At 38.6% G+C, this 25,960-nt stretch overlaps 1 protein-coding gene and 1 long non-coding RNA gene across 3 annotated transcripts; one reads left to right on the forward strand and one right to left on the reverse strand.

Annotated features, from left to right (window-relative positions):
• Positions 1–59: 59 nt before the first annotated feature.
• Positions 60–21,956, forward strand: POP1 (POP1 homolog, ribonuclease P/MRP subunit). Of its 2 annotated transcripts, none has more exons than XM_059864366.1 (15): positions 60–318; positions 2,821–2,997; positions 3,827–4,002; positions 6,310–6,558; positions 7,107–7,194; positions 7,482–7,657; positions 8,299–8,549; positions 8,681–8,795; positions 9,528–9,639; positions 10,597–10,716; positions 15,726–15,841; positions 17,148–17,339; positions 18,227–18,381; positions 19,102–19,443; positions 20,248–21,956. In XM_059864366.1, exons 1-15 carry the CDS (start codon positions 198–200, stop codon positions 20,912–20,914), a joined length of 3,057 nt encoding a protein of 1,018 aa, XP_059720349.1. In that variant the 5' UTR covers positions 60–197; the 3' UTR covers positions 20,915–21,956. The 2 variants fall into 2 exon arrangements, with proteins under 2 accessions (XP_059720349.1, XP_059720358.1); XM_059864375.1 differs by having other exon boundaries at positions 8,681–8,774.
• On the reverse strand, positions 8,493–24,564 carry LOC132336671 (uncharacterized). Its single transcript, XR_009488915.1, has 4 exons — positions 24,478–24,564; positions 19,083–19,185; positions 16,119–16,210; positions 8,493–9,275 (listed from the first exon to the last, which is right to left on the reverse strand). It is a non-coding gene; the product is annotated as an uncharacterized LOC132336671 (long non-coding RNA).
• Between the last annotated feature and the right edge of the window lie 1,396 nt (positions 24,565–25,960).

Here is a 25,960-nt window from a genome sequence, read left to right on the forward strand (position 1 = left end):
GGGAAATGTAGTCCTTCAGGGTTGTGCCGAGACGTGCGCATGCGCAGTGCCGAGGCGTGGGTGTCCACGTGTGGCGGTGGAGGCCGCGCCGCGAGTGAGCGCCGCGTTGGGGCTGGTGCCGGGGGCTGCGGCTGCACCGTCCGCCGACCTCTCCCCTCCTCTGCCCGCTACGGAGAAGCTCCGTAACCCCGCCAGAGATGTCTGGGGCGCGGGAGAAGAAGCGAGCCAAGAAGATGAGGAACCAGCCGGCCAGCGTCACGCTGCCCGCAGAGCCGGGGCCCTTCGGCGGCGGCGGGAGCAGAGCCTGCCCGACCCCAGGTATGGCTGTGGGAGGCCCTGTGTGGACCCGTTCCTGTGTTACCTGCTCTGTGTGACCCTGCCTTGGCGGGGGGGTTGGACTGGGTGGTCTCCAGAGGCTCTTTCCAACCCAGACTATTCTGTAGCCTGTGAATATGCCCTTCTCTCTGTCATCCCTTCGATTACATAACGAATCCTTCCAGTTCCCAGCCGTAAAGTGAATTTGGGTGTTATACCAAATCCAGTTTCTCTCTTGCTTTTCCGCCAGACCTCGGAGTTGGTGTAGTCCGCTCGTGCTCTGTTTTCCCTCATGCACTAGTTTTCCCTCAGATCTGCATGCCCAAGCAGTTTGGCTCCGGGTCTTGTGGCTCCTGTATCTGTGAAGGGTATTGGCAGGAGGCAGCAAGGCATGTCCTCAAATGGCAGTGTCCTGGGTTATTGCAGGAGCATTTTGTACACAGGTATCCTTTGCAGCTGAAGACTGAAGGATCTTGTCAGTTTGTATGCTAGGTGCTCCTTTCGTCTTTGAGGTTTGACCTGCATCCTCTATCCTTCAATCGGACCTCAGTTTCCACCACTACCTTCACATTTAGATATTTTGTGACTTACATTATTTCTGGGAAAAACCCCACTTAAAAAAGGACTTGTTACTGTGAGGCCTGCAGAAGCTGACAAATTGCATCTTTGTGACTGAATGAAAAACCCTTAAGCGTCACTGTGTATTTAGGTGACTGAAGAGTTCCCAAGCAGACAGAATGACATAGCAAATTATGCTCAGCCATGTCTGAAGATTTTGGAATGTCATTACAGGAGTACTGCTAGATTTAATAAGTTTTTCTAAGTTTATTTGTAGCAGGGAGCTTCTAAGATAATGGGGTTATGTTTTTCTGTTCTGTTAAAAGGCCTGGATTTTCATCCGTGTAGTATTCTTCTGTAGTGTCAGTATCACAGTTTTACAGAGCTGTTTCGTAGAAATAGGAAAGCAAAATCCTAAATAGGAGTTACAAAACTACGAATCTGTACAGCAGCTAAGATAATTTAAGGGTTTTTTAGTTATTAAGTCAATGACAGTTTTGCCAAACAGACTTCTGTCTTCCGATTATGATTTTTACTTCCTTCCTTAAGAGGGTGTGTTTGTGGTAGGAGTTAGTTTTGGGCTGTAGGCCTACACTGGTTTGCTGACTGAGACAGCTTCCATCCCTTTTTCCTAGTTATTTCCTTCTCACCTTCACCTCAGTGTCTGGGAAATGCTGCTCTCAGGCAAGTGTAAAACCAGGTCAGGGAATTGTTCCACATAAAAGCTGATATCTGTTTCTACACCAAATTATTTTTTCTGCAGTATTACTGCAGTTCTGCATGATGTGTGGTTGTAGCAGGCTGCAACAGCACTGCTGCTGAACATAAAAACTTCAGTTTCTTGCTTATTTGAAAGGGAAAGGGAGATTCTTTGCCTTTTTAAGTTCTCATACATTGGGTTGCTGCTGAATGTGAATCTGCTTCTGGCTGGTTTTCATGCCAGTGGTAGCATTTTTGGGACAAAGAGACTGGCTTGTTTAAGAAGATCAACCTGAAACCTGTTTTTTTAAATCTCACTCCATTTCTGTGGACACACAGCTTGATTTTAACTGGAGAAGCTCCCTGAATGCTATAGTCTCTTGTTCTCTTAAGCATTTGACTTGATGTAGTGGATGGGGTGATAGGAATGGCTGTCTAGAGCTTTTTTATTTGGATTGTCCAGCATGAACTGCGTGAGAACCATATCGCAGGCAGTTCATACTTCACAATCCAACATATCTCAAGTTGTAATAGAAATCCTAACTAAGGCTTAACTGAAAACTGAACATAAAGTAGTCTAAACTAATATATAGTATTTGTTAGGCTGAATGTACACTGGTCTTTGAATAAGGACTTCAAGGCCCTCTGAAACTTTAAGTACTTGCTAGGTGCTTAGCACTCCTGAAAGGTATGTCTGTGCCTTAGAAAGCTTTACTGTAGGCCCTAGTTATTTAATTTCAGTATTGGTTTAAGTGCTTGTACCAGACAAGTAACTTACTGCACCAACATACATGTATCATGCTTACTTTAATTTATTGCTGTAAAAGAAATATGTGTCAGGCAAGAATACATTTGCTTATAGAAAAAAAAAATCAAGGAGGAAGTGGAAAATACAACTTTGCTGTTTTGTTACTAAAACTCTGAGAAGACAATAATAAAAATCACTATGATGTTGCATGGACTGATTTTGCTCTGACTCTTGGAGGCAAAGTCTGGATTTTATACCATTTTCAGAGCATGCAAAAGTTACTTAATCTACCACAAGTTTGCTTCAGGGCAGCATAAAATTCTTAGTTATTTGTGTAAGAAATAATGTAATTCTTCTGATTTCTGATGGCTTTTTCAGTTATATGTAGCAAATATAATAGGAGTCTGCAATGCAGTTTTATGAGGAAAGACTAATTGAGTTATTGATTACTCAGACTAATTTGTGTTTCTCTAACCTCTTTTCATCTCTAAACCTTCCAGGAGATGTTCGTTCTGAGCAGCAGCAGCAGAAATTTTCAAATCAGTCATCTGGGCCTTCTTACAGGAAAGACCAGTATTTTTCAAAGGGGCAAAGTAGAGGAGAGAGGGGCAGAGGAAGAGGAGGATGGCAAGGAGGACACCAGAGTGCATCTGAGGAGATGCCAAAATACATAACAGGTTTGTATATGTGAAAATGTCGTAATTTATCTGTCCAGAGCAATTTGCTGGTGATTCAGTTTGCTGTCTTTGTTTTTGTGCAAGAGCAAAAATTAGAACTGATGCTGTGTTCTTGTGTTTTTCCTGATTTTCTCCAAAACACAGAAGTAGTTGTGAACTGGAGTTAAGGACTAGGTGTTGTTCAATGGGTCCTTTCAGACTTCGGAGTGGAAAAGTTACACCTGCTTGTAGTGAGGGAATATGCATTTTGGTTGCTGTTTGCCAGTAAAATGAATACTGACATCTGCTTTAATGTAGCCAGTGAAACTGATTTTGCTCATGATGTAAGTTAAATATAGCTTTTTGTCTAACAGAGCATTTATTTAGGAGAGCAAATCAGCTTTGCAAAATATGGCAGTGCTGTGATAGTAGATACACTTCCATAAACATGAAATGAGACCAAGCTCTGGATTTTTATTTGATTGTTTCAAAACAGTCTGTAATATGTTACTGCTTCATTTTTTTCCATGCTAAAGACTTTTTTTATCTCCCTGAATACCACCTGAAAAGATTGATATTCTAATTTAACAAAGAAGTATTTAATGCAAATGTGAATTGTTGGTTAAGCAGCTTTGCGATTCATTCATGTATAAATATTTGCTTGAGCATATCTGTAAACTTCAGGATATATAAAGAACTGAAATTTCTTCAGTGACAGTGTACAGCACTTACTTTTATGTCAAGAAGATATTGGACTGCTGTAGTAGGAGTAATTCCATAATTTACGTACAGTATCGTCCTCTGGTTTTTTTGCTGTTTGTCATGCTCTGATGCAGTTCTTTCATTCCAGTGTCTGCCTTTGCTCAAGCTCGTGCTGCTGAGATCAGTGCCATGTTGAAAGCAGTTTCACAGAAGTCGTCCAACTCTCTGGTTTTCCAGACGCTCCCTAGGCACATGCGAAGGCGAGCAATGAGTCACAATGTTAAACGCCTACCCAGGCGGCTCCAAGAGATGGCCAGGAAAGAGGTATAAGTGTGTTTTACAGCATTTCATGTAGTGGGCACAAACAAAGCACAGCGTTCAGCTCTGTAGTTGTTAATGTTCAGACCTGAACTTCTGCCAGACTTCCCTGAGTACCCTAAACTTTGACATTTGGATTGAATGGAGGAACGCCTCAGTTTCAGGTGGTAGCTCAAATAGGTCTCACTAACCACCTGGCTTTGTGATTACTGGACATCTTGAAAAGTATTAGAGTAGTGATAAGAGTCCACTCTTTTAGAGCGGAGGTTGTTCAAGTGGTGCGCTGGTTCCACGTGGTCCAAGAGTCCTCAGCAAGACCTGTCTGCCTTGCACCCCACCACAGCTTTAGGATGTGACTGTGCCAGCCTCAAGCTAGCACAGCTGACATGATGGTTCTAGTGTTACAGCTCAATGTTGGGATACACTGGTTTTGTTGGCAGGCTGCATGCAGCTTAAGACTTACTAACTGACTAGTCCTAACAGCTCCTGGAACTCGTTTTGTGGCAGTATCTCAGCATTTAGAATATGCCTATGGGGGTTACTTGCTCCTTACTCACTGTGGCCTTCCTGTACATTTAAAAAGGAAAATTAAAAAGTGGTTCAGCAGGATGTTATTGGGAAATGATCTTCCCAATGTTTGGCATTGATCACTTTATCATCTTTCAGAATTCTTAAAGTGAATTGAGTTTGCTTGGTAAATTTTCTATATATTAAGGTTGACTGATAAATTTATTGATTGCATTCTTTTTTTCTTTTGTGTTGTCTTTGAGACCTTGCACCTTCCACCCTGAGTTCCTGAAGGTGATTGTTCATGGTTCAGAAATTGTTTTGGATACTTCCTGCCACACACCAATTAAATGTTTTTTAGGATATTTTATTCACAACCTGTATCTCATTTTACTGTTTTAGTTCACATTCTTTTTGCTTTGTCAGACATGACAAGAGATACAGTTTGGGCCTGTTTTCTGGGAACTGAAGGAAGAAGGCATGGGCTGTTTTCCATAGTTACTTATTGTTATCCTTGTTAAATCTATATTTCTCTAATATTTTTTTGGTTCTTTTGTGTCCTGCTTTTTTAACTCCTTTCATATGACGGCCTAACTTCTGTGTACATGCTCACACTCCCTGTCCCATCTCTCTTTCCACTCCATTGGATTTTTGAGATTATTTATTTGGCCCTGGTGCAATTGTATTTCTTCTGCTACGTTTTCTGTCTTCAGGTCTTTTGGTGTGGCTTATGTGTTTGCACAAGCTCACATTTTCTTGCAGCTTGTCATATCTCTGTTACTTGTTTTTGTAAAGGTTCTGCCTATTACTTTTCAGTGTTGGATCTACATCTTCAAAGTTACTGTTTCAGTTCTTCTGCACTTTCTTCATTTGTCTTAGATCCTTTATCATGACCCTATTCGTTGTAACATTTACCTGGACCATCTCTTATCTCTTATCTGTTCAATAAACTTAAAGATGTATATTTTTCACCTGCAATACCACATTCATTTTTCTCTAATTGCATTTCTGAACCAGTCACCAACCATTGAGCTGGTGGCTTGTATTTCCTTCTCTGTGATGAGTGATGGGTCTGATGGGAAGATACTTTCTTTTTTTTTTTTTTTTTCCCAGTTCTGTTTTGATTTCATGGGTTGCTTCATTGTTTTTAGTGTTCTTGGCACTGATCTTCTTCATTTTCTTTCCTTTGCTATTCTTATAACCTGTGGTTTGTTGTCAAGTCTGTTTCTTGGTGAGCTTACGAAGAATATTCTAAGAATCTTTTTGTATGTCTTATAGTCCTGTTTCTTTGTAGCACTTCTCTTCATAAAAAGAAAAATGAAACACTGTTGTGCATCTATATGTAATAGTTCAGACCTTAATTAGGTCTGGTTATCAAGAATTTGTCAGGATATTGCCACACTTCTCTCTTGTCAGCTTTCTGTCAGTCTGATCATCTGTACTGCTTCTGTATGAGCTCAAACCTCCAGGCATTTTCCATGTCGCGTTGATTTGTTCATGTGAAAATATTGATGTGTGGCAAAAACTTCACAGAGGAAGTAGCAGCACTTACTGTTCACTGTAAAGTTTCTCAATGTGTGTGGATTTTGTTTTATATATGTTTTATATAAGTCAAACCTTGATGCACTTCTGTGGATGTGATTTGCATAGAAAACTTCAAAGTTAGTTACCCTCAAGAGTGATCCAACATAGTATAACTTCATGTTAGTGTTTCCTGTATTCTTATATTTCAGCCTTTTTCTTTTCAGGTTGTTTTTTTTTTTTTTGTCTTGAGATTTACTTCAATATCCTCTCTTCTAAAAACAGGCAGAGAAAGCTGTACATCAGAAAAAAGAACAGTCAAAGACTAAATGCCGCAAAGCTAGAAGACGCCACATAAATCTGGTAGCAGAGTTTAATCACAGGCAAAGAAAGAATATTTGGCTGGAAACCCATATTTGGCATGCAAAGAGATTTCATATGGTAAAGAAGTGGGGATACTGTTTAGGAAACAGCCCTACAGAGAAGAGCTACAGGGCTTGTTACCGAGCCATGACAAAGCAATGCCTTCTTCAGGTACCACACATACATGTTTTGTTTGATATTTTGCCAAGGTGAAGTAATCAACTGCTTAGTTATAATGAATATTTCTGTCTCTTTGAAGTACCGTTGGGTCAGCTTTTAATAAGACTGCTACGTATGAAATGAATCATCTTATAACTGTAATTCTGGGTGGCAAGTTTCAGAGAGAATAAGATGAACCTTTAAAGGAGTCTTATGGTAACTATGAAATACTGAAATACTGTTTTCAGTTTTCTCAAGAGCTAAGAGGTTAACTGAATCCTTATATCATCTATCTGAGCAGCTATTGAGGAGAGAGAATTTATTCTATGTCCTTTTTGATCAGTTGGTTTAAGAGGCAGGTTGACCCTCAAATAAGAAATGCCTCACCACTTTCCTACAGCTATTAATTTTAAGTTTAAAAGAAAGTCATTTTACTTTGGCAAATTTTAGAGAATGAAAAATTTCTACTTAAGTGTAAATTGTGAGGCCCTGTCTGATCCTTTCTTAACAGGCCCACTTTAAAGAGTTATCCTCACTTTGACACTATCATATTGTTTCAGGACTTATCTTATTATTGTTGCCTGGAGTTGAAGGGTAAAGAGAATGAGCTTCTGAAGCAACTTGCTCGAATATGTAGCACTGACACAGGTAAAATTTACATAGTTCAAAATAAAGATTCTGAATAGACTAAAGGATGACACATCCTTTTCCTTTTGTAATAATGTATCAGTAGTAGTTACTCAATAGTAGTAACAGAGTTGATACTGATTTTGAGTGAAAAATGTAATTAAGATGTCATAGTAGAACTAGACATTTTTATTTCAGTGGCTTATTAATAAGCTAATTATAGTCCAACATTAGCTGCTCAGCAGCCAGACTGCATTTTAATTAAACAACATATTACTTTGTTCTTCAGTAAGTATCTTCTTTTTTAGGACTGACATTTCAAGAGGCTTCTTGTCTGTCTGGAAGATTCGAGGGTTCCCTGAATCTTTACCGAGCAGATCGCTATCCTGAGGATACGCTTGGTCCTGTTACATTTATTTGGAAGCCCAGGGATGGGTCTGATAACAGACAGTTGTGGATCTGGGTGCATCCAGCTCTGAAGCAGGTATATTTCCTGTATAGTTGAACTCTTATTTCTTTATGTATTCTTTATGTATTGTGCATTATTAATGCTAAAGAGGTCATCTGAAAAGTATGGACAAACTGGGTATAATACATGGCCTCAGGAACTAAAAGTTGGAAGACTATTTCCACTCTAACAATATTCATGTTTTGCAACTTGGTTTTATAAAGCTTATACAGAAAGTGTGTGCTGCTGAGGTGTTCAGTGTTTGAGCTTCTGAAAGCATTTCTAGTGTCACTTGCTTCAGGATTTGTGTGCAATATTATGTTGCTTAATTTACATCCTTTCTACTGGCACCCCCAGCAGGCTAAGTTCAGTATCATCATGGATAATTATATTCTGATACTTAGCTATCAGCTTTAAAAAAAAACTAAAATGAAAAAAGTAAAATGTTGTGCACAGGCAGTTTTTCTTACGTTAATTTTCAAGAGAACAAATTCTTAGAAACATTCAATATTACTTTCAGCTTTTCTTAGCAAGCCCTTGACTTCAGCAGAATTAAATTTTATTCCTTGAAATCCATATAGGAAAATTATACTTAAGTATATTTTCATATAGGAAAGCATATTTAAGGTTTGTGGTGTACTGCATATCATCCTAATCCAAACTTCATTTTTCTTAAGGACATACTGAGGGAGTTAAAAGCAATTTTTCAGTGTTCAGAGCCTGAAGAAATATGTATTTCTGAGCCTGTTACAACATCAGTTCAAGAGGAAAAACAAGTGGAAGTTGTTACGAGCCTTGGCAATAAAAGAAAGAAGGAGGATAAAGAAGGAGAAAAGGCTGTGCCAGTGAAAAAAATAATTGGAGACGGCACTAGAGATCCATTCCAGTCCTACTCTTGGATCTCACGGACTACTGGCATTGTAATCAGGTTTGTTCACAGTTGAGTCAGAAGCTGTGGCCCATAACCACAAAACATAGCTGCATTTCTGGCTTAACAGTACTGGGGAAAATAATGTGTGTTGTAAAATTGTACATCCACCTGAAACTTTCCTGTTTCAGTGACAGGAGCATGGAGATTCTCAGATACCGGCTGATCGGCCCATTATCACACTCCATCCTTACAGAGACCCTGAAGGCAGCTTCTGTCCAAACAGTAAGGAAACTGACTTTGCATGTTAGTGTAATTTTGGTAATATTCTTAGAATGTGCAAGCTTGTTTTTTGCTAGAAAGACCTATAAATTATGTAGCTTTCCTTTTCATAAAGGCTAACCTGTGTATTACTCTGATGAGCCTTTTGACTAATGCTGATCTCAGGAAGAACTCCAACCTGGATTTAAAGTGGAAGTAGGAAGAAAATAAAAACAGTGGTGCTGAGCAGGCTGTGTAGTTTCTGCTGAAAGAATAATTCCAGAATAATTCATATTCTTTTTGACAAACTACACATCCTATTTCTCAAGCAATGAGTAGAGCCCCTAGAACTAGGGGGCAAGACATGTAAGGTACCGAAAACTTACGTGTTTTCAATCAAGTATGGAGTTTCTCCAGGATTTAGGTGTTTAATCCATTTCTTGGCATACAGCATCACTGTGGTTTTAATGGAGTTTTTTTTGTCTCTTGAAGCAAACATGATGAGGTCATGAAATCTCTGGCTTTCTGTAAGAAGTAATAAATGACAGAATTAGGAAGTATTGTGGATTGTTTTATTTATTTTTGTAACACAGGGTACAGTTTATTAGAGATTATTGTAAAGTATAGGACTATACATCATCAAGAAAAAATTACTTTGGTTTAAAACTTGAAGAGGAGGAAAGTGACTATAGTAGTTAAGGCAAACTGAGACTGAATTCATACTGATAGAAAATAATGAATAACCATTTGAGTTTAATTAGATACGTTGTTTTCCAGGAAATGGCAGATTCAGAAACAGAACTGAATAACTGGTGGGTAGAAAACTGCAAGGACTCTGAAAAAGTATCTCTTCATCAGTGTCAAAGTGCTATCTTTGAGCTATTGGAAGGTATTTGGGCATGTGGGTGCTATTGGTGGAAGCGGGGGGAACTTTAGTGGTCAAAATTGGCACGCTAATAAAGTTGACTCCATTTTGTACATGCTTATTTATTGCATGATCAAGATAGTGATGCCTTTGAGAATGTGCTTAGATACTTGCCAGGGCATGGCAAAGAATTGAAAATGTTTCATTGGGGATATTTAAGGGAATTTAAATCCTCTGTGTAGTTCAAACTCTTAATAGAGAAACTGAGTCTTGTTTGTTATCTTTGTGAACTTAGATTTGGGATTGCTGATGGGATATAGAATCTGACGTATACTCTCACTCTCTCTCACCATACACTTTAAATTAAGACAATAAGTTGTACAATACATCCACAGATAAAATGGTAGCTTCCAATCCAAAGTGAAAGTATTATGCCTTGTTTATATATTTCATTTCTAAATTAACAGTTGTGTATTTGGCTGAATTGTAAAGCATCATAAAGTTAATATTTTGTCACTTGCCAGCACTGAAGCAGGTTAGGCACTTGGGTAGATCTCACACTGTGCTCAAGCTGTCTATCCAATGTGAGGCAGTTAAGCAGAGATGAGGTAAAACTTTCACAAAACACTTTTAAATTTCCTTTCTCTTGAAGACAGGTGTAAAACAAAGGTTGGTTGTTCTTTGAAGTTTGTCAAATGCAAAGCACGAATTGAGTCTGTGACAGTGACTTCATATCTATGCTAAATGTAAATGTCATAGCAAACCAAGCCTTGCACTGCTCTTATTGACTTTTTTGTTATTGAACATTTAATAAGCATTGGTGAGTTCTCAAAACATGTTAAATAGAGTATTCTGAATTGCTTCACTGGCTTACAGTGGTGTCATATCACTGCAGGCAAAAATGCACAAAATACCAGTGCAGAAAAAGATCACAACTTAATTGGTGGTTTCATGGCAATGTTCATGTGTGTGTTTTTAAAGGGATGAGCTCACCATCAGATATGCCACCAGGTACAATACTTGGCCTCACTGTTGGAGATCCTCGGGTCAATTTGCCAAAAAAGAAGACAAAAGCCATGCCAGACGTTGAAAAATACCAAGGTGAAATCCCTTGTCTATATTATATGAAGAGATTTAGTTTCTTTCTGTGCTGTTGTTTTCATTTACTGTCATCTATGGATTTTCTCTTGCTCTTTTCCGCTAGGTTTTGGCTCAAAATATTTCCCATTTCCAGAGCCCCTGGCAGAAGAGAAACAGCTTGAAAGTTGCATAGGTTTTAGAACAGCAGTTGTGAGGGAGGGACATGCACCAAAGCTGGTCTTGTGCTCAATGGAAGCCTCTGTCTGACCATACAGATGATCCAGGTTCGAATCCTGGCAAGGCCAACCAGGTGCTAAAAGCTCCATAGTTTCTTTTTGGTGTTTAATCTTCCTGTTTCTCTCTCCAAGAAGATATCTGCTGTTTCTGGTTTATAGGCCCAGGATGGTGAAAGTTGCAATTCCACTGCAAAAAAGTTACTACCTATGCAGGATTAGTATTTCAGATGGCCAAGGTGCTGGTTATGATAGAATATGAAAGATGAAAGCATAACTTCTGAAATTTTCATTTCAATGCTGACTTATACAATGTTTCAGTGCAAAATTCAAATTCATATGGATGTGAATGTCCTCTAAAAATGGGCAAAGGTATGCACAGGATATAGTGGGGTTTGTGTACAGTGTAGGCATGCCCAATTAGGTTGATTGGACACAGGCTGCCTCACCTAATAGGAGAAACATGATAGCCAGCTAGCAAGCAGTAGCAAATAGGACAAATTGAAAGTTCCAGAGACTTCAAAATACTGGATATCCTTGGTGGTCTATTTGCCAGACACTAGAATAATATAGTCTTATATATCACTTAAGTCAGGTTGAACATCTACTTCAGTTACTTTTAACTCTACAAAATTCTGCTCTTTCAGTTTTCTTACATATTCTACCCTCTGTATCTAGAGCAGCCTTTCTGTTAATTAGTTCTGCTCAGCTAACTTTCTCATCATTAGTGTTCCTGTTGGAAATGCTGCAGCATACATGACCTCTTCTTTGGTTCCTTCCTGCTGAGAAGGTGAGATATGTAGCACTTGCTTACAGATGCTGGTTTGAGCTGCTAGAAGAGTTAGCAGCTACAGAAAGTAATTTGGTGTCTTCCATTCTGCTTGTCATGTCTGTGAGGGTGTGTTCAAGAAGGCAAGATCAACAGAAGGCATTTAGGTATTTTAAATGTCTCATAGTAGTTTCTCTCCCACTGTTGGAGCTGGTTTTCCCTCAGGAGGGATGGCCGTAGTAAAGAGGTAATGGTATAAGATAGGGAATCAAGAGCACCTCTGTGTTGTTTCCTTTGGCTGGGTAGAAATGTCCAGCTCTTTCTACCTGGGGTTATGCTTCACTTGCAAAATATCTTCCATTCCATAAATACTCAGAAAACCTGGTGTTGCTTTTTTGGTTTTTTCTGACTTTTTTTTTTTTCATCATGCACTTAAAACTGCTTCTGTCCTCTCTGACTTTTATTTAGGAGAAGGAGGAGGTCCTTGTTCAGCTAGCAAGGAAAGATAAATGGCGTAATACCTTCTAATTTAGGTTCTGCTGTTACACACAGCTGAAAAAGTTGAGTAGGCAGAAGGATGAAAAAAGATAGACAAGACCACTGTCTTCCAGTAGAACTTGCCCCAAAAAACGACTTCTCTAAGATCTGTAATTCCATTTCAGTGCTATTAATTACCTCCTTCTGAAAAAAAATCATTTTATGAGCTTTAGAATTACATAAACTTTCTGAGCCTTGATTGTATTGTAAGCTTGCTCATAATTATATTGTGAGCTGATCTCTATTAAAAATGTTAATAGTAATTTTTTTGTCTTAATCACATCTTGTTTATTGAGCAATAAAAGGGAACCATTGGTGTATTCCACACTTTTCCCCCCACTTTTTTTGCTTCTTGAACATTCAAGTACTATTAGGATTAATATTAGTAAGATTGAAATAGCAATCTATACATTAGTATACGGGTTTGATATGTATTTTAGCCTCTCTTGTTCTTCAGTATTGTATAAAAGCCAACTGATTTTCTTAGATAAACTTAACTAATTTAAAGATGCATTGTTTGTCAAATGAGTGAATACTTTAGGTAAGTTGTGGCCATTGCCTTTGCTTAGGAATTGTCATACATGTAGTCTGTGGAATGATACACATCTGTTCATACTGCTTTTTTTTCCAAAATGCTGTTCTGAGATGCGCCTGTATAGTTTTTCCCTGTCAGAAACACGCTAACAAATCAATTAATTTCAGTCTTTCCAAGTTACTTTATTTCTTCAGTGCATACACATGTGTGCAAGCTGTGTGTTATGAACATAACTGATCAGATTTAATTCAAATCAACTGTCATTACTTCTTCAGGCTGGAGTCAAGACTCCCAGTAAGCACATGACTGCACATTAGTACTGTTCTTTTCTCCAGTTTCAAGTACACTTCTGACATTTTAATATATTGTTATTTTTGAATGGAGAAAACAAATTCTCCTGCCTTAAAAAACACTCAGCATGGAGTATGGTGAAACGTGTACATAATCAGTGAGTGAGATGCACAGAAGGAGAATACACCATGAAAGATACGTGAACTAAAGTTCCTTCTGTAGACACTGAGCGTGGGTCCATGCCTGTAAATGCCCCTCTTGCAGAGGTGTAAGATCTGTCCCCAGCTGTCCTGATACCCACCCTCCCTGCAGATACAGGGCTGTCAGGCTTCTCCCGGGCTGTGTTTCTCTTTTTCACTTTTTTTTTTTTTCTTTTTGTGAAAGGGAGGAAGGAAAATTTTCAAATAGAACTCTTAGGCCTGTCTTCTAAGACGGATAATCAGCTGTGCAAATCAGATCAATAGCTTGAAATGGAACAAAGCTTTCTATCTGCCTGTATTGTCTAAACACCATCTATTGACACCAGCAGAAGTAGCTTGTTGATGAGCTTCATGTGCTTAGTAGTGCAACTTCCTATTTCCTGTACTAGCCCTAATATCTTACTTTCACTATTACCAACAACTTATTCGTCAGTAAGGTTATTTACTCAGAAATCTTAAAATATGGACTGAAGAAAACAGGAGAGAGGTAAGAAGAACGGGTGTGAGGATTTGGGATTATGATTTGAGTTATAGTATGCTTAGTAGAAAGAATAAATTCTCCAGGTTCAGCAAAGATCAAAGAGAAAGAATGTTCCAAGTTAGAGAAAGATATTTTAGGCTAATAAGGAGGATATTGGATGAGTGGTGGTGATGAAAAGAGACTGACTTAAAAGGTTTTCTCTAGTGGGGAAACAAATATTCATGCCATTATAGAATATAGGAATTGCAAAGAACTCTGAGAATATAACGAGGATAGGCTGCTTGAACTGTAGTAATAGAAAGAAATGTTAAAAAAAGCAAAGAAATTTGCAGTGAATAATTTGCAGTTGAAGGAACTAGAACATATTTAAGTAATTTAACATAAAGAGATTCTGGTGTTCACGAATGTTTTCTGTACAGAAGACGGATAAGTACTTGCCTTACCTTATGCTTGTAATTATGTGCCCTTCCCCCTTGGTTATCTGTAAGAGTCAGGAAGGCATTCCCTAGCACCACACACAGTTTTGTTGCTCTTTTCCTTCTTCTGAGGCATTAATACTTGCTTTCTCTCCAGACAGAATGTGTTTTGCCTGTAGGAGTGTTGAGCTCTCTTAGGTTCCTGCTCAGTTTACTGTTCTTAATTCTTGGTCAGAGAAGGAATTCTTCTGCTTAATTGGCAAGGATTCCCTTTGTAGTTTTATTGTTCTTAATTTGAAGGAATGGCACTGTAATCTGATAATTTATTTTGCATTTCTTTTCCTCAGATAAATCTAGCTCATTAGCAAGAATATATGGCAAGTATCAGTAAAATCACCAAACTGTCACAAGTGCTGCAGTAGTTTGTATTTCTTGCAAAGGATTTTGCAGCTTTTTGTAATGGGTGCATCTTAAAGACTATGGATTTTAAATAAATAATTATTGCAGGTATGTTTGGCAGTACCTATTGCTAGGTACTGTTAGTACCACTGAATAATCCAAATCTTCTGTCTTTGAATCTTTGTCTACATTACCTGGAAAAATTAGCAGAACCTTTTTTAAAGACACTTAAATAATTTTAAAAAACAAAACAAACCCTGACATTCTGCATATTAAAGGAACATGTTAAGTTCCTTTAATATGTAACACTTTGTGGATGATGAAATGAGGAGCAATCCCTCTAAGTTTTTAATTACAGAACTATTAATAGGTTCATTGTATTGTTTCTTGGTAAGAATTACTTTTCTTAAATGGATGAGCATTCACTGCGTACTGTACTGTACATTGAAGGCTGTTAATCCTTAGATCACTAAAGGTAGGTACACATTTTCTTTACTTTCCTTAGATTGTAAAACTGAAGAAGAGAGAGGTTATTTAATATTTCAGCAATCCATTTTGAAGCTGCAGTTGTTGTTTTTCTTCAGTAATGTACACAGTTGATTTGTGCAGACATAAGCAAGAGTAGTCCCTTCGTTGAAGCACACAGCCTGAAAGGATCCTGAGCAAGAAACTAGTACTAAATAAGTGTTCCAGGCTAAGCATAGCCATACAAATGTTTCCTATATGTACATTTCTCAAAGGTAACTCTTGCTTCTCTTACAAGTTTATGTAGGCAGAATTATTTCAGGCTTTATAATGTTGCTCTTTCTGATTTTTACCGAATCTGTTGAGCTTCAGACTCTGCCAGAAAGGCCAGATTCCAGAATATCAAAGGTGGTATGTAAATATCTACTTTACACTGCCAACAGTCATGTCTTTTGTTAAGAAAAAACGCTGGTGAGAAAATACCAGGTTAGTCTTTCTAACACTAACAGTTGATTTCATATTTTATGTTTGGAAATATATGTGATGGAAAGATGTGCCAGAAGCAGTTATGCTTGTCGAGCTTTTAATAGGCTTTTCTTGGTTGTCTGCTCATTATATTTATGAGATGGAGGTGGCTTTGGTAATTTGGTACTTAAACCACAAAAATTGTTTGAATTTTTTTTAAAGGTTCTTTTCCTTTGTAGATAATGATAAAGTTAGGCAGCTGTACCTGAAGGGTGTACCTGCGGACTGTGCTCACAGCTTTATCTGGGACCATGACATCTGTAAGAACGTCACTGAAAATAAAATCTCAGAGCAGGTAACTAAGTAGGTGGATTGCCATTGAGGAAATGGCTCATGGAGTCCATAGAAAAGACTCTAGAAATTTGTATAAATCTAAGATTAATCAATAGCTTCCTTAATGTCATAGTATCCAGCTGCTGACATGAAGTGGTTTTTTGTAGCCTTTGCATAATGTTCTTGCACAGCCATTGACCAGGGGTTCAATTAAAAGAAAGCTTTATTGGATTGCCTGCAGGACAGTAGTTGTAGCTTTATGTAACAGAAAAGTTTGGAATCGGATTTTCATACATCACCTTGACTTGTGTAGCAGAAAAGAGTGACACAGGAAGGCTCTGGCCTTTAGCTGTAGTCAGAATGATTCTTCAGAGTGAAAGAACTGTGGAAGCTGAAAGGAAAGAAATCCTGTGTTTCTGAACTGTAGCACACTGTGCTGTGGCTGTGCTGGGCAATAACTTGTGATTTGTAGAGGACTTCAAGTTTGCTATTGCAGGTTTAAAATCTCCTATCTTGACATTTTCATTGACAATGGAGGGCAGCCCATAAAGTGCATGGATAAAAAGGTGATTTAGTCCCAAGAGGTAATAAACTTTTGACACCATTGTAATGGTGAAAGAGAAAACATTTGTATAGCAAAAACATCTTTTTAAATATTCTTTCTGAAACTTAATTTTGTGCTCTTTCAAGCTGTCTGACACAGTATAAAAAAGCAGAGTACTTAAAAATATTACACATGACAGTTACCAGAACAATCTTTTTATATATGACAGTGCTTTTTATTCTGTGATGAAATTGAATGTTTACCTAATAAAACACAGGGAGTCTGATGGTCTGTTTCTTCATACATGTATTTTTAATGTGGTGCAATGAAATGTAACAACTGGTGATTGACAAAACCTCGGTGCCAGGTTTATGTGAACTGTTTGATGTGAACTGTTTGATGACCAAATCTTCCCCTCTCCTTGGATATAGTTCAGATTTGCTCGGTGTATTGACAGACTGAAAGCACCTGTTCAATCTAGTGTTGTGCACAAGTCTATAAATACAAAGTTGCAAAACTTGATTTTCCTCCTTCATCTATGTTGTATCATGTACCTGCTCTTTATGAAGGACTATGGAAGTAAGAAGGGAAGAAAAAGGGTGCTTAATAACTCTTTCCTTAAATAATTTTTCATGTCTTGATGAAATTCTGTTCTAATATGTAGTGTATTACTACTATATTTTTCCTAGCTGTAAGCTCACCTTTTCTCTGTATCTTGGAAGGGTATCTGGGAGAGGGAAGAAGAATGGTTATTAACTTATGGGAAATGTCTCCTCCTTCTCAGGATTTAAACCATATGAGAGCTCAGTTACTGGTACCTGGATCACACCTTGATTTGGGTCCTTGTGAGTCTAAGATTCCCATACTGTTGGTGCAGCAGCCAGGGAAAATGGCTGGAGAAGATCGACCAGGATGGGGGAGTGGCTGGGATATCTGTCTCCCAAAGGGCTGGGGCATGGCTTTCTGGATTCCTTTTGTAAGTAACTTGATGGTAAATTGCAAGTAAAATTGATAATTTATATAATTTAGTTTAAATTAATTGATTTTAGAGAGTGTACTTCACATTGTATAACCAATTTCCAATTACAGGATCAAAATTTCCCTTTTAAAAACAGCATATGAACTGGTTCGTGACAGAAGCTTGGCCTTGAAACTTAAACAATAGCTTTCCATGTCTTCTGTTGGAAGACTGCTATGCCCACATACAACTATGTACACATGGCAGTCTAGAAGCAGCAAATCAGTGGGGAGTCAGGAGAGAAAGCTGAAGCTGTACCTCTCTGTGTTTCTACAAGCATATGCCTCTAAAGAGAAATCATTTGGTGCCTGCTGCTAATCAATTTCCAGCTTGGCTATCTGCACCTCTGTCACCAAAGTAGCTTCTGATCTGGGAGAGAGCTTAAAACCAAGTTTGTGTTAAGCTTGAATACTCCTTTGGTGCTGCTTGAAGCATCCTGCTTTGAGTGTTCAGGTGGCATTTTTTATATCTTTCTGCAGTTAAAATTATGCTTTTGAATGTTCAGGGGATTTAGTTGCAGTGATACCTATTGTATGGTTAAAATACATTGGGCAGTGGTTGTTGAAGTAATACAACATTCCTGGCAATGTCCAAGATCAGAACCTGTGAAATTCTCTTGATATTTGTTGATAGTTTTGCAGAATTAAATTTAAAGCATGAATAACTATTTTGTTGAAATTAGCATCTAGAACTGTAGAAATCATGCTTAAGTTTATTTTTTAAAGCTTAAGTGTTAGACTTTCAGTTTTCTAAGGAAATACCCTTTGGGCATTAATATTTTGTTTCAGCTAGGAACCTGGAATTAGTTCAAACATTGCTTTTTGGGTGTTTGATTTTTATAACAGATATATCGAGGTGTGCGAGTCGGTGGCTTGCAAGAGGCATTAAAGCATTCTGAATACCAAAGAACACCTCACACTCCTAATGATTTCCCAGACTGCCAGGCAGGAATGCAGTTTGCCAAAGAATTGGAAGCCAGTCTTCTTGAAAAATTCAAACGGTAACATTAATTTAAAAATTGATGGTAAGAATGACAAAAATGACTACTGCTTAAAATATTCCCTTAATTATCTGTTGTTGTGTTCATTTAGGCTTGGACTTTCTGAGATCTTTCACCAGTGTTTTAGGAATCCTAGATATATTTAACTCTGCTAAACAGAGCATATAAATTAAACTCTTTTATTCCCAGAGACGTGCTCAGTTATAGAGCTGTAACAAGGCTGCATAGCAATAAAATAAACAAAACTATTTTGAGATCCCTAAGCAGCAAATGGGGGAGGAGGTAAGAGAATGCAAAGGAGTATGTACAAGTATGTACCAAGTGTTAAAGAATAAAGTAAATTAAGAGGTACATTTTGGTATCTAATTTTAAATATCAGGCATTCTGAAGATTGCATTCGTGTTTACTGCAACAAAGAGAACTCTTAACCACGAGTTTGGAGTAGCTGGAAATGTCCTCTGCACCAAGTAGTGTTGGTTCCCCTTCCAGATAGGAGGGGAAAATAGGAGACGTTCAGAGGAAAAGGTGGTGGTGTGAGTCCCAGCAGGTAGATGTTTCTAGCATGGCTGAAAAGATAGAGTTGACAGAAATACAGCAGCATTTTCTAGACTGTAGTTTTAAAATTGTTGTTCAATGAGGTTAGAAAGTTAATTGTGCATTCCCTTTCTGTTTTAAGTACTTGATTTTGAAAATATTCTTACCTACTTATTTATCATTTAGACGTCCACCTGCAAAAAGGGCAAATTATGTCAAGCTGGGCACTCTGTCTCCTTTCATCTGTCCTTGGGGGCAGCTGACCAAGAACTGGGAAGAAAGAATGAAAGCGTCAGGAGGATTTTTATGTCCTTCTTCCCCACACCCCGACTGCTGCACAACTGAAGGGCAGACCCTTTGTGACCCCAAAGCAGAAGCGGTCAGAGAAGCTTCCCCTGAGAATGGTGAGGCAGAGGAGACCATGGAAATAACAAGTTCTGAAGGTACCCTAAAGACAGAGGATCTTACAAGCACCCAAGATTTTGGTGAGAGAGATGAAACTAAGACAAGTGACTTTATTGTTCTCAGGTATGACAAAATTATACACACGTTTATTTTTTTATTGATATTGAATTGGGGAAAGGAAGAGTTCAACCTTGATTATTAAGATGACAGAATTATTTCATCCAAATACAGTGAGATTAAATAGTTTTGTCACAAATCAAAATCTGCTCTTGAGTGGAAATCCTTCTGCTTTTCTCCAGCAAACTCAATGGCTACATAAAGAAAACTCCTTAAATTATCTTAAATTTAACACTCTGGAGTTTACTGTGTTTTTAGAGTTGGTGTATTCTGTCTGCCTCCAGATTGATGGAGCTTTTAGAGGCTCATATTTGTGACTTTAGGACTATTGCTGTGAAAATCATCTTGCATTCTCTTCCCTAATACATCACCACAGGTGATTCTTGCACTTTTTAACAAGGTCTCCAGAAAATAGAGAATCCCCCACATTCCAGTGCAACACATGAGGGCAGCAACAGTATTGGAAAGTGCCTGACACAGGTCTTTCATTTTTGTGTGGTTACCAGGGGAAGAAAACACTGCAAGTTCTGGACTGCATTAGTGTCACTGAGATTTTAGAGTGTTTGTGGTTTTAGCAAGCTTTGGGGGTTTTAACAAGTAATGTCTCCTTCCTTCTGAAGACAACTCATGAGTTCCACTCACCAATGTTCTTTTTAGGCTAAGAGTGATGCAATTACCAGCTTGGAAGGTTACAGAAAGCCCCAGGGCTTTTTTTTAAGTGTGCTCTTGCAGATATGTGGGGTCCTGGATTTCTGTTAAACTGCTTGTTAATAACTATCTGTGATGTTTGTTTTTGAAAATTTTTCATAGGAGTGAGAAACTACTAATGCAGCTGTCAGCCTGGTGTTACCCCACTGCTGGGAAAGATCGGCGGATCCGCCTTATTTCTCGGCTCGGGCAGAAGGAAATGACTGAAGATGTTTTTTTGCCAATTTTGATGAGCTACCCAAGGGCTCTTGTCTGGGTCAATTTGTCACTCTTGAGAAAGGGGAACCCTGAATTACATGCCATGATTTGCATCCCAACAGAAGACGACTTGCTGCATCTAAGCAAAGACAAACTCTTCTGTGGTCCACAAGAACCCAAGCATCGTGACATATTCAAGGACAAGGTACAGAAGCAAAAAGAGGAGAAGAAGAAGAAGAAGAAGAAAAAGGATAATGTGAAATCTCTAGAGTGTGACCCTGCAGGCATTCCAGATGTAAAAGCAACTGAGGACCATGAAGACCTCATTCTCGGTCTTTGGTCAGATGCTCTCCCAGATGTTACTTCCCACTGCTCCAGGACTGTCTTGGGGTATGTTACTCGAGGGGATTTTTCATTGGCTGTAGGCTGTGGAGAAGCACTGGGTTTTGTTAGCTTGACTGGGTTAATTTATATGTTACACAACCAGCCAGCAGATAAGAAAGGGCTTGTTTTGTTAAGGACTCCAGCATCTTTACAGTACAGGTTTGCAAGACTTAATATTGAGGTTTGAGCATCATTGCAGTGCAGTAGAATGCCAAAAATACCAAAGAATTCTGTTTTGTATTCTGTGGCCTTTCTGATTTGTCTCAAATTTGAGGTTATTCTGAGCCCAAACAGCTCTAAGGTTATGAAATAATTAAAAAGCTTTTCAGCCTTATTCAAGAATATAACAAATGCCTAAAGAGACCAGAATTACTTTTCATGTCTGCATTGCTAATGATTTCTAACAGATCATTATCATGATCTTCTTTATCTCTAAAGAAGCATATTCCTCATTTTTTCTCCTCAAAGCAGTGGATGCTATAACAATATACAGGAAATCATCATGTTGATTTTAGAAGTCTTTGCTCAGATGGACTGTAAATTTACAGTGCACTTTCACATGTAACTGCATGTAGTCTGATCCAGTGTATATAGCAAGTGGTTTTCCTGATTCCTTGTATCTGAATAGGTGTGGCTGCAGTGCAACAGAGCTATGTAGACAAAGCTGAATGCTTAAATGAAATACAAATAAAATATAGACCAGCTATGTCATTTTGAATTATAGCTACTAGAGCTTTTAAACTGGAAAGCATATCAGTCTGTCTCCCTGGTCTGAAAGGTAATAAGCCTTTCAGATGCAAATTGCTACTGAATGTCACAATGGGTCAGCACGTATTTTCTGTTAATAATAGGGGATATTTTTGTTCCTCAAAACATGAATTTAATTTTGTATGGAATGTGCTAGAATTGAAGGTTTCTTCATGTTACAGTACGGTTCATGAATATTGTTCAAACATTCATAAAACTTGTAAAATATGCTGGGGGGTAAAGGGAGAAAGGTGTTTAATTTGCCTGGGTAGTGTGGGTAGGTTGTTTGTGTTTGGTATTTTGTTGTTTGTTTGGGTTTTTTTATGCTAGCCTTAAGCATCTAGCTATTCCTGAGTTAAGGACTTGAATAGGAATTTACAGTAATACGCTGTAGTTTAGTAGCAGCATGATACAAATATATGTCAGTTGGTAAAATTATCCTGAAACGATCATGTACAAATAAAAATGTAATGTATTCTGGAGTTAATAGTGTACTGACTAAGTTTGATTCTTAGAGAAATTAAATATGGATTACTTAATGACTTTTTCTTTCTAAATGTCAGCGTTCAGCTTAATTTCCTCTTTCACAGTTTTGTTTGAAAGTCTTAGGCGAATTTATTAATGTTGGCTGGAGTTGTTGGAGGTAAGATTTAGTGTGCCTTACCCCCAAAATTTTAAAATATAGGACAATTTAAATATGGCAAACACATGGGGAAGGAGGAAGAACATCTGATTGCAAGGGAAGTATTGGAAGTGGGGCTGGATTTTGTTTTTAAAGTCTTCAGAAGATGGATTGTAGAATGTGCACCAGCAATGGGAGTTGTGGTGGCATGTGGGAAAGAAAGATGTAGTTTCCAGCACAGCTTGGATTGCAGCTCCCTGAGAAATCATGCTGAATGGCTCCTCACTGTTCACCTTTGATGCACCTGATAAAGCAATCATGGTCCCAGAAAGGTCCTGGGAAGCGTCTGCAGGAAAGCCAGCAGATGGCCCCAGAGGAAAGAACTTGGTTCTGGCAGGGCTGGGATTCACACGCTCCTGGCATGTGACTGTGAGTGCTGCAGCCTGTAGGTATGTGTGAATAAGGAGCCCCTTAAACTTTACAGCCTGGCTGCTCTGATCAAGTTCTCTCATGGTAATAATCCTGGATTTAATGAACCTTTTGAATTGTAAGCCTGATTGAAATATTTCTAAGATCACAGTTTCCAGAGCTGTGCTTCATGGGAAGAGAGGGGGGGAGGTGATGTTTATATGATTTTTTTTTTCCCTCATCACCTCCCTCATCTTCTTAATAGATACATATTTTCTTGCGTTAATAGACCTGGCCTGTATGTGAGAAAGAAAGAGAAGCCCCTGCCCAAGCTATCATTTTTTCTTTTCTGCTTGCAGATCTTTTGTTCACTGAGTCTTTCCCAGGTTTTCTATTAAAAAAAACCCCAAACATCTGGAGTCTTTCCTTTTTTTTTCTTCCTATTGGTAATTTCTGCCAGGTTTTCATTTTGACACTTCCTGTTACTTTTCTTTGATTTCCATTCTCTATTTTTGATTTATGATCCTTGTCTCTGGTGAGCCAGTGAACAGAAACTGGAACCCAAGTGCATCCTGTTCTGTATATCTTGTAATATTGTTACACAGTTGTTTTCCTGTAAGTCAGTGATTTATGCCTTAAAACTTCACTCCTTGTAAAATACACTGCAAACCAGATAAGTTAAAAATGCTCAAAACTCTCAGCCAAAATTTGTCAGAAAAGTACTGTGACTTTATGTAGCTGCAAGGAAATTTTTATCTGTGGTTGCAATTCCAGATTCCGTGTGTCTCAGGGGTGATTTAGTCATAAAAACCATGTCAACACCGGATAATCAAACTGTGGGTAATTAAACCTGTGTTATCTGTGCATCAGCTGCATAGTGTGTCTGTGCTCATCATGTTGAATCAGGTGTAGTTTACAGCACACATCTGCTCTTACTGCATTTGCTACATGTTGGTTAACTACCTCAGAGCATCTGGATCAGCTCCTGTGGGCTGTAATGCATGAGCATTTTTGGGAACCTAGGAAGCTGTGGCCTGGTGAAAGCAGCTCTCACAAGCTCTCTGGTTCCCATGCTATCCTCCAGATAACTTTCTCAAAATGGATGCCAGCACAAGCCCTTAGCTCTCATTCTGTGCTTGGCAAGAGCTTTTGGAATCTAAAATGAAGCACAGAAGGCAATTCTGGCATTCTCTGTAGCACAGTGAGGAGGTTGAATGGTAACACACGGCTCCTGTAGCTCTTTCTGTGGCTCCCTCAGAGCAGCTGTGTAAATGCTGCATTTGACTCACCTGGTGAAGGGTCTTTTCCCAGGCTGAACCATGACTTCCATGGGAGTTGCCTGCTCTGCTGACAGGTGCAGTGACTAATGGACCTACCAAGCTGAGGGGCTCCAAGATACACGTTCTTTACCATCTCAAATCCAGAAAATGAGGTTGCAGAGGAGGGTGGTGATTACTCTGTGGGATGACGTGAGGTGGGACTGGGGCCAGATTGTTTTGTGTTTGTTAAGGATGTTCAGGGCAATCTGTTTAGCAGCCTGTCGGTAATGGGAGAAGTTACCTGGCAGAAAGGCTGCTGGGGTTGCTGAAACAAATCTGGGAAAATAATTGACAGGGTGTCAGACTGCTGAATGGAGATAGAAGTCTTGTGGGATCATAGCATACCCAGACAAAGAGCTGTCAAATGCAGCATGACATTTTTCTTTCAGTGCTCTAAATCTGGAATAGCCAGATATGTCAAACCTGATCCATTCTCATGTCCATGTGAGGTAGGTAGTAGGAACAGAGCCCGGGGGAGTAAACCACCAAAGGCCAATTTCTGAAGCACTAAGGCTGAGAAAAGCAGAAAAGCAATTGCATTGTTCTGTTTTCCAGGAATAAAGAATACAACATGCAGAAAACCCCAACCCAAAATCCCATGCTTCTAAATGATATTCACAGAGGTCAGCAGTCTAAACAGCACCCACAGTTTACCTTGTGCAAATTCAACTCAGCTGTACTACTGTTCTTTGCAAACACTGGTCTCATCAAATTCCTGCAAGAGCAAGTAAAATTGTATGGAGCAGTGAGAAGTTAGAAAGGATAGGGGATATGGTCTGAAACCATTTTGTGCCAGCTTTGAAAGTCAGAGCCAGCTTGACAATGGTCAAAATAATGAGTTCAAGGTAGTTTGCAAAGTAGGTGGAGTGACAAAAGACAAAACACATTTTATTTATTGCATTGAGTCTCTTCTTAAAGAAATTTAGTTTTTTCTACAGTAGCAATATGCCTGCACAGGATGATTTTTTTACAGCATTTTTAGACACTCTAAGATGAGCATAACATCTACCAGCATCAGCTTGCTTGATACATTCTAGTTGTCTTTACATCATGGGCTTACAGCAGTGCTGGTATTCTGACTAGCTAAGTCCAATTCTTAAGAAATAAAATCAAAAAGACATTCAGGACACAGCGAGAATAAAGCAGAGAATGAAAAAGCCATCTGAAGGAAGAGAGTAACTCAAATTTCATGATCCAAATATGTGAGGATTTTCTGCAACTTTCCAGAAAGGATGGTGTAATTCAGAATTTCGTTTCATCTCAAGATCAAATAAATAGCCAGGATGAGAAAGCTGTTTCAGCTCAGTCCTTCTCTCAGCATGCTGTATTTAGCCCAGAAACTGTGTTTTTTTAGAGAAGACCAAAATGGTTGTGATGGATGGGAGAACTCAAGGCCCTGAAAACCCATGTGTCCATCAAAGCTCTCTCACATCACTTCTCTTCTGTGTTTTCTCTCTTTTTTCATATTAGGTAATATTAAAGGCTTTTTTTTTTTTGTCTCTAACAAAAGGATGAAATAAAAACAAATTTGGACAGACAAAACCTGAGTTATCTAGAGCTTTATTACTCAGAAATTACTTTAAATGCCACCTCAGGAGTGAGGCCCTTCTACCCCCTAGAGATACCCCAGTAGTTTTGACTGTGGCTCTAGTGATGAATCCTGTGTGTCTGCAGTTGTAATTATTTATCAATACTGTACATATACTTCTCAAAATCTTACCTGGCTTGTATCAGGTGTCATCCAAGAAAGCTTTGACCCAGAGGCAAAGCCAAGTGCTCAGAATGAGTAGGGTTGGGAAAGAGGGATCATCCACATCAAAGGCTGTTACTGTTCCTCAGCACTGAAGAAAATCCAGAGTGCATGCACAGAAAAACAAACAGTAAATCTGCAATTAAGATGGGCCGCTGCTTAATGCAGTGATTTTTGACTTTTTTTTAAATGCATGTGGAAGTAGTTTTGGTACAGGCCAGTAGGGATTAAAGGGTTAAAAATAGATAATTTATTTTCCTGTAGAACAGCATGTCTTACAGGAATCAATTGCATCCAGGTTTTCTGAATATTTTTGCAATGCAATAATTCTTTTAAATTAGTTGGCAAATACATGAAGGGGGTTCCAAATGAAGGCACAAAAATTTA

Source organism: Haemorhous mexicanus, chromosome 1, assembly GCF_027477595.1.
Source record: "Haemorhous mexicanus isolate bHaeMex1 chromosome 1, bHaeMex1.pri, whole genome shotgun sequence".
NCBI lineage: Eukaryota > Metazoa > Chordata > Aves > Passeriformes > Fringillidae > Haemorhous > Haemorhous mexicanus.